The sequence below is a fragment of the Drosophila albomicans genome, chromosome 2L (genome assembly GCF_009650485.2).
Source record: "Drosophila albomicans strain 15112-1751.03 chromosome 2L, ASM965048v2, whole genome shotgun sequence".
NCBI lineage: Eukaryota > Metazoa > Arthropoda > Insecta > Diptera > Drosophilidae > Drosophila > Drosophila albomicans.
This window is the reverse complement of record NC_047628.2, coordinates 16,239,614-16,252,486: the sequence shown is the minus strand read 5'-3', so window position 1 is coordinate 16,252,486 and position 12,873 is coordinate 16,239,614. Positions and strand designations below refer to the sequence as shown.

Sequence of the window (12,873 nt, the reverse complement as noted above, 5' to 3'; positions counted from 1 at the left end):
ATTTATAGTCTCGTTTTCGAAAATCTGAAGATATCTAACCTATGTATATTGTTTACGATTTATTTTAGAAATTATTTTTTATTATTTGCGAGCATTTCAAGTAATTTTTTTATTGCATATGAGTCATTGTATTAAAATATACCAACGAGAAATTATTATAATATGTAAACAGAATAATTTTTTACTACTTGAATAACTTGACATCAGAAGTTAGAAAGAAACTTAAAACACATTGTAAAACATAAATATTTAAGTGCACTTTGATGATAACAAGCTTAACATTAAAGAGTTAAGTAACTTCGGTATTCCATAAATGAAAAGATAAAAAAACAGTCACTGGTAAAAATAACTCAATCGACATCTTAACATACTATAATATATAAATTAAATAACTGTTTAAGATTTTAACAAATGTATATAAGTAGTCAGAACGAAACTTAAAACATATTGTGCAAAAAAAAGTACTTTCATGACAGCATGCTCAACATTTAAAAGTTAAGTATACATACCTATTTGTATGTTAACTTATTAACGCTTATTACTAACCCAAACTTCTGCTTATTTCAGCGTAATTAACAAACAAATTTAAGCAAGAAAAGTTGCAACTACAAAGGACTTGTCAACATGAAAGGAATGTAAGGAACTTATTTAAGAAAAAGGAATTAACTTTTCTTGTTCGATTGGCAGGTGAGTTGGATATATTTTGAATTAATTGCATGTTGAATTTTCACAAGAATCGAGACTGTGTGTTTGAGCCAGTTAAGCAACTCACTTCAGTACAGTTTAGTCACTTTGTGAAAAGTTTTTTGTTGGTCTGAAAGGAAAAGTGCAAATTGTGTGGTAATCGGAACGCGTTTGCCTAATTAGCTGCCGTTTCAATTGCCGTTTCAGATGTTGTTGCTGTTGTGGTTGTTGTTGTTGCCGGCAGTTGCCAGTTGGCAGCTTGGCAGTTGGTTGTTTCCTTGTCAAAAGGAACTTGGCCAAACGCAGCGCTCGTTAAGTCATTAAAACTGCATGAAGTCAAAACTTTATGGTCTGCAAAGTTTGCGTCAAAGCAGAAACAACCCAAAAAAAAAAAAAAAACGAAAATGAAGAAAATCCAAAAAAAAAAGAGCTAGCTGGAGAAAAACCTTTTGGAAAACGGGCAGTAGCAAATGCAGAAGATTCCGAGGCGAGAGAACATCAAAGCCAGCGAATGGTAATTCGTTTAAAAAGAATGCCAAGGCCAAGGGGACTCGCCTCTGTAGACGCATTTCATTTGCAGACAATAAGCAGGACAGCGACAGCAACAGCTACAGCAACAACACGTCAGTGTAAATAAATTAAATTTGAAGCAGCTCTTTGCATACAAAATAGTAGATGTGGCAAATAAAACTCGCAAAGCTGCCTCAGATTTCCAAAAACACATGCCACAAAAGCGGCAACCGATACCGATGTCGATTTCAAAGTCGAAGTCGAAGTCCCGAAAGTCGATGCCGAGTCATCGACAGCCCAGCTGCCGCGTTGCACGTGCCGCCGTCTGTGTCTGCCTGCCTCATGCTACCACAAGCGGTAGCAAGTGGCATGTCATGTCTGCGGCTCGAGCCTGTGTCTGACCTGAGACGCGATGGCTTCTCGATGGCAACATTGTAACAACTCGTTGTTCGCTGTTTTCCACTTATTTTAAAAACGACAGACCTCAAATGATTCAACGCGAGGCGAAGAAGGGGCAGAGTCTCTCAGCGGTGCATGCCACACGATGAGCCGGCGGAAAGCGTTGCCAAAATCACGGCACAAAATCATCGACAACTGGCAAATGTGTGAATTGAATTTTCAAACAATTTGCCGTCAGTCAGTGCTGAAGTCAGTTGCAGCGCCGCTTCCTCTGGCGCCTTTCTTCCTTCTCTCTCTTCTCCCTTTTTTGTGCCGCCCCCTTGACAATGCCTGCGCTTCTTGTCATACTCTAACGTTTTGGTTAGGGCGTCTGAAACACAGATATAGTTGCATTTCATTCAAAGTTGTGCTTATAAGGCCAAAGAAATCAGATTTAAATGATTTTTTTTATTTTGTCAATTTTAAATTGAAGGATGTGTTTATAATACTACAAAAAATTGTATGCTTGAAAAATTGTATTTTTCTTTCAGCTTTGAATGAGTTTTTGATTTTCTTAATTTTTTCTACTTTATTAAAAACATTCTTGGGATTATTTTAAGTCTCATTAGATGATTTCTCGAAACTTTTCGATATGAAGTTAAATAATTTCCATTGTTGTTTTCGTTTCGGAATATAATTTTTATATTATTCAAAATTATAATGAAATATTATAATGAAATTTCCAATCTATTCTATATAAATTAGATAGACCTATTTCCTATTTGTTTCGATACTAAATAATTAGTATATATTCTTTTTTTTTACAATTATAAAACGAAATCTTCAAACTAATCTATATTCAAATTCTGGAATAATTTTACTTTTTTATTTTTTTTTTTATATTTTACTTTTGTTACTTTTATATTGTTAACATTTAAAGTTAGTTAGAGTATTTGCACTTCGGTATGTCCTTTCATGCATCCTCCTTGTATTTTTGTTGGTTGGTCTCGCTGGTTTTGGACTGTGCATGGAACGTGCATGATTTGAGATTTGATTTGCTGTCCTCCGCTGTGTTTTGTGGCAGACGCGCTTTTGGCTACATTACAGCCACACGAAGGCGGTTGATTCTGATCCTGTTTCCTGCACCTCAACTCCATCTACAGCTACAGCTACAGCTACAACTTCAGCTGCGATTCGGATTGCGATTGCGTTTGCGATTCCAACTCCAACTTTGTTTGTACGTCTGCTTGTTTGTGTGGCGGGCATTTTAAACATTTCTCTCACGTTTCGGATGTTTATGCCATTAGCGTTTAAGTTGCCATACAAAATGCGTCTCGTAAATAACGAAATGGTTTTCCTCTTGTCCATTGTTCCATGTGCAGGGTTGAATAGAAAGAGGCTGAGGCTAAGGGAATGGTCAACACATTGTTGTATTTGTTATTGGTAATCGATGCTGTTGCCAGTTATTAAGCGTGACTGAAACTACACAGATTCAGATTTATGATCGCACAAGCAGTTCTTTAGAGTTAACCCCCATTAAAAAGGTGGAAAAAGTAAGGAAATTGCTTTCACTATTATATCGACTTGTTTAATTTAATGATTTACGATAACACAAAATACTTTCTACGTTCAAGAATCCAAGTTGAAACAAACAGTTTCGCATTGACAGAAGGAACAATAATGACTTATGCCAGGACAAAGCTTATCTTCCTTATCGGAATAATCCCAATTTGTGTTGTGCCAGGTGCTTGAAAAGTCTTCCATGTCCTCATCCGGATCGCAGGAATCACTATCGAAGTCTGCTTTATTTTCATATTTACATATACAGTTATTTGCAAATTCTTCCTCTTCAATATCGATTGGATCTGTCTGCGATTCTTCAGTTCTGTATTTCTTTTTGATGCTTCTCTTCAGCTTCTTGCGTTTCTTGCATTTCTTTGGTTCCGAAATCTTGGTGAATGTGGGTTCTGTGATGGCAGCCATGATTTCCGCTTCGTACGATTGTTGCCGAATGTCAGCTTTGCTCTTGAGATTGGAGACCAGCTGATATCGATGACTGATGTTATCGATAGCTCGCAACGATTGCTCGAATGCCATCTCTAGTTGTTCCATGGCGTCGAGCGTGTTCTGGAGAAAACTATTACACATCATTTTGTACACTTCAAATTTAGCACTGTCATTTCTCGAATATTGTAAAATATATTTTTTAAGTGACAAGTATTTTAAAGGGAACTTGAGTGGGAATAGAAATGTGCTATTATTATTTATTATTTCTCTATTTTCATATTTTATTTACTAACAATCTTGTAATGAGAAACTTTTTTTTTTTCGTTTAATTTTTATTTACAATCTATCTTAAGACAATAAGTAAATTTTATGACTAATATTTACATAACAGGAATAGCAGATTTCCAGTGAAACCTGCTATTAAATATAACTTCTTGTTTACTTAAAATTTACCTTTCAGGGAGATCAAGAATGTGAAATCTTTTAAGTCTTCTAGCAGTTGAGCTATTGTCTAAAAGACCTAGGACTAAATTATTTTCATGATTGTGAAGGCTGTCTGTATATTTCTTACTACACTTTTAATTGACAATTATTTTGAGGGGAACTTGAAATATGAAATTAATATTATTTCTCTAATTTTATATTTTATTCACTATCGTATAATGAGTACTTAGAAGCAGAATTTTTATAGAGAAATTTTGATTTGAAATAAGTTATTAGCTCTTTGTTTTAAGAGGTAACTCTTGTTACCTCGATTTTATATTAATCACAATTATAATCACAGTTGATAATTGAGACCATCCGATGATTAATGAGAACTCAACATCCTCTGGCAGTTGATTAAACGCATCTCATTTGCGGAGAATATTTGCAAAGCATGTGAGGATGAGCACAAGGATTTGCGACAGCTCATTCCTAATCAGAATCAAATGGCAATGCCAGACAATCAGTCAAGCGTTTAATAACTCTGAACTCGATGCAATCTGTTGCGAGACAGACGAAGAGAGAGAGAGAGAGAGCAAACGTGGCAGCAGCGAATAAAATTTATAAGATATCTAACACGCATACATCATTTTGATATGCATGCCACGGGCACGTTTACGAGTATTTGCTTAAGAGTTGGAGCTGATGTGCTTCAGGCAAGTGCAGAGACAAGCAAGAGGAGGAGGGGGAGGAGTCAGAACGTGGGGCAGCTGAAGCTCAATAGTGAAAGGGTTTGTGAAGAGGAGCATGGACAGGGCATACTTACTTTGCTGCTCACCGCACATGGACAGAGCCATTAATTTTGCTGCTCGCTCTCGAGACCGCATGCAATTTTTCTTCAACTTGGCTGCTATCGCCTTTCAATGGCAGGAAGTGAGCAGAAACCCAGACGAGAACGTAGAGGAGTTGCAGGCTAGCAGGCATTCAGTCAGTTAGTCAGTCAGCCAGATAAGTGCGGTTTATGTGCGGCACGTAGAATATCCCATTCCGAACTCAATACAGTCAATAAATTGCCGCTGACCAGCAAACAGCTGAAGAAGGATTGAAGAGTTGAGGGTTTAGCATGTGGTCCATGTCTAAATTGATGCTCTGCACTTTTTCCCCGCATTGCACTTTAAGTAAGTAACTGACTGCTTAAAGCAAACGTGAATTTTGCGGATAATCGCAAAACAGTTGCCAAGTTGCCGCAGAGAGTTGAATTCCAATCTAAATGAACTTTATATTAAGAGCTCATTAATGAGGCAAATGCCTCGAGTTTCAAAGCGTCGCAACTATGCAGACAATTAGGGTCGAATCGGGGGCGGCATACTCTGCGTATGCGCAATATTGTAAATCAGAGTAAAACTCACTCCACTTCCTTCGCTCAGAAGCTCCCAAATGCGGTGCAGCTCTACAAAACATTCCAGAGGCAAAGTCTGCCGGAAAATATGTGATTAATTCAAATTAATATAATCCCATGTTTTTACGCTTTTCTTTTCCTTTTTCTGCTCTCTGCTCTCGACTCTGTTTCGTTTCGTTTCGCTGCGGAAATGGAAACTACTTTCTCAATTCTCCCCCTGTGCAGCGACCTCCTTTTCGGGTCGTATGTTATGATGTACTGACTTGGTTGTATCCTAGGCTGAACTCATCCTCATCCTACGACTGGGTTTGGCTTTGCCTCTGCCTGTGAGGGTGTGAGTTAATAATGTGCAGATATGCGAGCTATGACAGCCTCTAAATTTGTGCACATTTTTCACATTTTGCCATTAAGTTTGTTCCTTTCGGTTTGGTATTTATCATCGGGAGGTCAACCATTTTTTATGCGCCTTCTGCTCCTTGCTCTTGCTCGTTCTTTGTGCCGTGACTCTGCGCCATGCAAATCTATCAACATAATAGATATGCAAATGTGCCACAAGCTCGCAAGTCACAAGATTTACAAGGCTAGATTAATATGAACTCGTTGGCTTGGATAATGCTAATCATAGTGTTGGACAACGCCGCTTAGATAACATGTGTATGGCATGATTGGATAATTTCCTTTCACAAAAGTTTCCATCGTATAATTTTCATTATTAATCAAAATTGTGACAGTAAGAAAAACTTTTATCTGCTTTTCGAAGATTGAAATGAAAAATTCTAAAATATTTGTAGCTAAAAGTTTTCTTTGTTGTAAGAAAATTCTTTAGTGTAATACATTTGTTATCTTAATGATAGATGGATATTTAGAGCAGATGTTATATTGATTTATTTCGAAATCAAATATATTTTGTATCGTTAATTCTGCAAATATGACTTATAATTATACCCGCTACCCATAGGGTAGAAGGGTATTATAACTTTGTGCCGACAGGAAATGTATGTAACAGGTAGAAAGAGGCATCTCCGACCCTATAAAGTATATATATTCTTGATCAGCGTTAACAGCCGAGACGATCTAGCCATGTCCGTCTGTCCGTCCGTCCGTATGAAACACTGGATCTCAGAGACTATAAGAGATAGAGCTATAATTTTTTCGACAGCATTTGTTATGTTTGCACGCAGATCAAGTTTGTTTCAAATTTTTGCCACGCCCACTTCCGCCCCCGTAAATCAAAAAAAATAACGAATAACAAGCGTAATTTTAAAGCTAGAGTTGCCAATTTTGGTATATATAGTAATAACTATAGTAATTATGATTCCTGATTTGATTGCGATCAGATAAAAATTGTGGAAGTTATTAAAGAAATACTTTTGTATGGGCAAAAACGCCTACTTACTAGGGGTCTGAGTTGCTTTGGCTGACAATCTGGTATATTGAGCCGTCTATGGTATATTTTGAATGCGGTACTATATCGATATACCACATATACCATTTGGTATATTTTTAATATTTTTCAGTATATTTGGTATATTTTGAGAATAATACCACGAAATATATTGCATTTATTCAAAATGGGTAGCGGGTATCTCACAGTCGAGTACACTCGACTGTAGCTTTCTTACTTGTTTTATTTTGAAATTATTTGTATTTTTATCGTTTATTCTTAAAACATCTGCAAATATAACTTATACTTAGCTAAGTTAAAGCAATGTTGAAAAAATTGTCGTTTTAAGTTAACATATATTTGCTGAAAACTAAAGCAAAGTATGCAACTTAAATCGGAGTAGTATATGGAAGCATTAGTTGTCCCATCTCTCATTCTCTTCAGCGTCTCTCCGCTTAAGGTAACTTCTATTTATTTTCCCCTTCTGCTTAGAACTCAATTAAGTTTACATTTGCAAGTTCGCTTGTCTTAAGTGGCTGCATAGATGAAATTGCAGCTGTAGCCAACACTGGCAGACAGTGTTGAAGAGTGACAGGAGAGTGTGTTAGTGTTTTGCTTGCGCTTTAAATGAAGTGAAAGTCGCACTTTTATTTGTATTAAATATTTACGACACAGCACAACGCGAAAACCGTCTGACAAAGTGAAATTCAAGTTCAGCAAGAGAGAGAGAGAGAGAGACAGAGAGAGAAAGAGGAGAAGTCCGTAAAGAGTTTCCTAAGTGCTGTGCTTGAAAGTGTTGCTGCTGCTCAACTGAAAGTGGAGAAGAGACTCACAAAGCGCGACAGTAAGCTAGTGAGTGAGCGAGTCATCGTCGCGTTCGCAGAGATTCACCTCGTTTGAGTATCTCCTCGAGGCGTCGCCTTTCCTTCACCGTCAGCACCTTCTCGAGGGTCTCCAGCGTCGAGTTGATTTCCCGCTTCGAGTGCAACGGCAGCCAGAGCGTGGTAATGGCAAAAGTTCTATTCGGAAAAATGATTGTTAAAAACGAAAACGAAAATGAAAACTCTATGCAAAATAGCATTTGGCTAATTGACTCGCTCTTTCTCACCTGTGCACACGCATGGCGTCGATGGCGCAGCGTTGCATCTGTTCATGCATTGCCATTTCCCAGCGGAAACGTTCGTTGTAGCGTCGGAATGCGGCCACATAGCGTCGATGGCATATGTCAGCACTATGAGGGAGACAGGATTGCAAAATGTATTAAATCAACAGGAAATTGCAATTTTCACACAATTTGATTCGATCTGTTGCGAGATGAGACGACACGAAACTAGATGAGACTCGACTCGACTCGACTCATCATTACACTTACTAGGTTAGCTCCTTCTCGTCCTGCGGCGGCCGCTGCCCAAAGCCCACACGTCGAGCGAGAAGCACTCGATACCATTGCTTTTGCAACGCATTCATCGGCCGCTTGAAGGGATTCGGATTGGGTCTGCCCGTTGGACTTGGACTGGGACTCGGGGCAACTCGATTGCCATTGCGCTGACTGTTGCCATTACCATTGCCATTGCCTGTCTCGACCTTCTTCTGCTGCTGGTTGCCTTTCAATTTTTCCATTTCTCTCGTTGCACCGTTTACAAGTTTTCCGTATTAAGTTAGAGATTGCTTCCTTACCGTTTGGCATTTGCCAATGCACTACAAAAAAAGTGTTGCTCTTTATTGTTGCTCCCCGCTGTATAGCACCTATTTCTATTGCTGTTGCTATCGTGTTGTCAGTTCCATGACGAGTTTATCGAACCAACAAGGCAAATGGGTTACACGCTTGGTGGGAAGGGGGTGGTGAGGTGAGGTGAGGTGTTCAGCTCTGCTCTTCCGTTAACTGTTGCATATACGAATGCATTTTGCGTGTTTTCTGCTCACTGCACTGCGAATGAGTTGTCTGGCTAAATGCGCGATTGATGTGCCATAAAAGCGTTGCAAACGCTGATTAAATGCGCGTCAAGGATCACGCTCTATTCCAACTGGGCGGAACTTTATTTGGTATTCATCGATCAATTGTGATTTGAGCTCTTAAATTGACACAACAATAGATACCAGATTATGTGAGATAGATAAAAATATTTGTGTTGCAGTTGTGGTAGATTTACAATATTGCTGTTTTGTTTTTGTGTTTCCTTCTTTTTATTTAACTTATTATTATTTATAAATGAAAACATTGAGAGATTTTCACATAAGGAATGTAAGGAATTACTGTTCTTCTTTTCATATTTTCTTTTACAAAATAGACTTTTATAAGAATAATAGATTTTTAGGTTTATGTGTTATTTTAATTTATTTCGATTTATTAAAATTTTGCTTTTAATTTGTATACAAATTTTGCTTTAAATTAATGGTAATTATGAAATATTAGATTAGATTTTTCCTTAAACTTTATTTTAGTATTTGCAAATCTTTTTATTATTATTTTTTTTTTTATTTTAAAGCTTTCTAAATTTCTTCGTATTCTGCCTTTAATTTGTTTCAATTGATTGCAATTTCCAGTTTAAATATATTCATACACATTTCTATTTAAATTTTACTTTAAAATAATGAAAATCACTGTGTGCAAGAATTGATATATCACTTATTGCGGTCTAAGTAAATATGCCCCAAATTTCACTTTTGAGCCAACCGTAATTTACACAGAAAACACATCGATCGTCCTATTTAAATGATGGACAGTTTTGACATTTCGACTTTAACTGCCCCAGCTCGAGCCTGTTTTGCATAGAAATAGACAAACAGGGAGAGAAAGAGAAAAAAAGAGAGAGAGTAGGGGAGAAACTGGCAGGAATAACTGCCAGTCATTCATTTTAATCAATAATTTTTAGCAGGCATATTTAGATCAAGGGGTCAAAGTTGTTGCAAGCTCAGAATAGTCAAAGTCCGAGATGTTGGAATTTAAGTTGTGAATATGTGTTGATAATCGTAAGAAGATTAAGCGGATTTTGTTGGTCTAGTGTTTGTTATGAGGACTTGAGTCAGCCTCACTGGCATTTGACTTTAAGCTGTTCGCTTAACCCGGTCTAAAGCGATATCAATGACAAAGAGACAAAGCAGTAGGCCAACAGCAAGCAAAAGTCACAACAACAACAATACGAATATCCTTGCAAACATATCAAGCGGACAATGGCATAGACTGAGGCCGAGGCGTAGGCGTTGTTGAGAAGTCGCAGCTGTTGCCTGGCAAGTGTTGCAAGAGTGTTGTTGGTGTTGGCATTTTGCCAAGTAGACAACAAACAAAACTATTGAACCAAGTGGCGCCTGTCGCAGTTTATGGCCCGGCCAAAAGGCAATCATAGAAATGTGCTCTAATTTAAAGTGGCATAAAAAACGACAAGAACAAACGACGAAGCTAGAAAAAAAGCGCAGCGCAGCAGCTGCCAGGACAACACACATATGACACGAATTGAGAATGTTGCCAGAAATGCAGTTGGCTAAAATGATTTCTTATATTTTTTATGTCTGTTTGAGTTTGGGGTCCCCTCCGTTTCGGGTCGCTCCGGGTCGAGCTTGGGGTCGAGTCAAGTTGTCGACGACGTCGATGTTGTAGCAAGCCAATATCAACATTAGTTCGCAGTAATGTCATGAACTTTTCGTTTCATCTCTTATTGCTTTTCTTTTCGTATTTTCCTGGTCTCAGCTGTTGGCAGCGTCGTCTTTGTCAGCGCTTATTGATGGCAGCTACAGCTAAATGTTTTTCAATTTATTTTATTTGCCAGTTTTTTTTCTGCGCTCACATAATGTAAGGCACAAAATAGAAAAACAAAATATCTAAAAAAAAAAACAAAAACAACAAAAAACAATTTATTGGCGCCTTATGTCTTCGCTTTTATGGCCCTTGGCGCTTGTAGGCCAATTGTTTTGGCCCTTTTGTGCCCTTTTGTGTGTGCTTGCTGCGTATCAGCAATTTGATTGATGTTGCAACAATTTTGCAGCATAATTTTAGGCTGACAGTTCAAATTTCTAGCACAGGCACGTAGGAGCTGTTACATTTCAAATTGCCGCCTTCCGTCACATTAAATTATTTTTTAATATGAGCATATATCATTTACTTGCAATATGATATTTAGTTACATTACTTGATGCAGATTGATAAGCAACTTATTTTAAAATATAATATATTAAATATATTAATATATTTGAATTTCAATTTCATATTTCTTTTCCAGGACATCTTGGAAAGACAGCCAGCGTTTTGATCTTGCAAAGGACTAATTGAATTATGACCTCCATGTCTTACGAATATTTAAATTTACATATTGAAAATATTGTTAAAAAACAAATGTTAATGACATCTTAAGTTATTATTATTATTTTATCGCAATAACGAATACAATTTCTTATTGCGACTAAGGTCTTCGGCTAACATGTTAAATTAGTTCTTAATGAAATACAAATACGCCAGTTCACTTTAAAATTTATTGTATAAAAAAACATTAATAAGTGATAGTTTAATACAAATAAAGAAAACAAACATGCTAAAAAACATGCCAAACAATATTATTTTGAACACATAAATCTATTAAACGCGGAAGAGGTAAGTAATGTTAAGTATTTACAACAAAAAGCCAAATGACAGCAGTATTTCCAATTCATAATTAAAGACTTCCTAAAAGTATGCAACAGAATATTTACATTTTCGGACTCGGTAAATTCCTTTTAAATACAAGGTCATACTAAAAGTATGCAACAAAAAACTTACTTTTCTCAGCAGCTGCAGGAATGCTTGAAATTACAAAATCCTTGATAACTCAAAAACTATAAGGACGATTTGAATATCCTTTGTCAGGATGATAGACCTCATTAATAGAAGCCGTTTGACACACGACTCGCCAGGATCCACAGGATACGGCCGAAATATTCACTATTTTTTGTATAGAAAAAGTCTTTGAAAATGGGTTGCTTAAAGGATATTCGTCCTTTTGAGTATGCCAATCGGTTTCTATTGACTAGAGTTATCCTTGTGCCAAAGGACATCACGATCGTCCTTCAAATGGCCGAGATGCAGGGGATTTTCTAAAATTTTCATAATTTTTCTATGGGTACCCTTTAAAAAAATTTCAGTTGTATTTGAAAAATTTGTAGGTCTTTCTTTTAATAGATTCTTAAAATCCTTGAACGCCAGTTCATAGCACTGATTATCCTGTTTATGAAAAGGTATTTCATTGTCAGATCTTTAAGGATTTGGCGGAGTTATGGTTAAAAAACGAATATTGCATGAACATTATTCGTTTTGTATTGCATACTTTTAGGGGCACAAATGCAAGCTTTTAAGGTTTATGAAAATTAGCCATAGCTTGTCCTTATCCTGCCGTATGTCTGAAGGACACATATTGCTAGGATCGTTAAGGACAAACTCTATCGATCTGCATTAAAAAAGAATCCGTTAACTAAGAATCTAAATAACTGATCTAAGAAAAATGCGAAAGTCACAAATTCTATTTTTAATATAAGAGTGTTTATTTCATATTTGGTAAGATTTTTAGTTTCTTCACTTGAACAATAAGTTTTTGGCAGTATTCACAATTTGATTTTTGCTTGATAAGTTTATGTTATTAGTCTCGCAAATTGCCTGAAAGAAAAAAGTGACAATTATTGAATTATTGTATTTAAGCTTAATTAAATTATAAATTTATAGGAAATAAAACACAATTTTATTTAAGAAAAGACCAGAATTTATTATTATTCAAATTATGATAGTCAAGGAATTTGATTCTTAAAGTTATGCAGCGATTATCTTCATTATCATTCATTGGCTCATTAAACCAATAGCAGCAATTAGGTTAAAAGCAAACAGTTTAAGGCACTGAAAACACTGTTTGACTTTCTGCTGAGCACGAGACAAGGAATGACAAACTGTCAAATGAGTAAATGGATAAATGGATAAAGACGCAGACAGACAAGCTGCTACTTATATAGAGGGAAGGGAATGTTGGTTTGTGGTGGTGGAGTGAAGAAGGGCAGAGAAGCAAATGCATGCGAGTCTTTGGCACAATGAGTTGATAATCCCAAAGGCAAACAGACAGAGCTACCACATATGGAG

At 36.7% G+C, this 12,873-nt stretch overlaps 3 protein-coding genes and 1 long non-coding RNA gene across 4 annotated transcripts in view; 1 reads left to right on the top strand and 3 right to left on the bottom strand.

The window, feature by feature from the left end:
* LOC117565600 (probable multidrug resistance-associated protein lethal(2)03659) overlaps positions 1-12,873 on the bottom strand; it is a 145,985-nt gene that overhangs the window by 54,343 nt on the left and 78,769 nt on the right. The window lies entirely within an intron of this gene.
* LOC127565051 (uncharacterized) lies at positions 173-11,062 on the top strand. The gene is made up of 3 exons (XR_007954451.1): positions 173-494; positions 568-687; positions 11,000-11,062. It is a non-coding gene; the product is annotated as an uncharacterized LOC127565051 (long non-coding RNA).
* On the bottom strand, positions 3,124-3,794 carry LOC127565050 (uncharacterized). The gene has a single exon (XM_052002058.1). The coding sequence runs from the start codon at positions 3,721-3,723 to the stop codon at positions 3,202-3,204; it is 522 nt and encodes a 173-aa protein (XP_051858018.1). The 5' UTR covers positions 3,724-3,794; the 3' UTR covers positions 3,124-3,201.
* Positions 7,651-8,523, bottom strand: LOC117564928 (uncharacterized). The gene is made up of 3 exons (XM_034243882.2): positions 8,158-8,523; positions 7,894-8,016; positions 7,651-7,804 (listed from the first exon to the last, which is right to left on the bottom strand). The coding sequence occupies exons 1-3, from the start codon at positions 8,403-8,405 to the stop codon at positions 7,651-7,653; spliced, it is 525 nt and encodes a 174-aa protein (XP_034099773.1). The 5' UTR covers positions 8,406-8,523.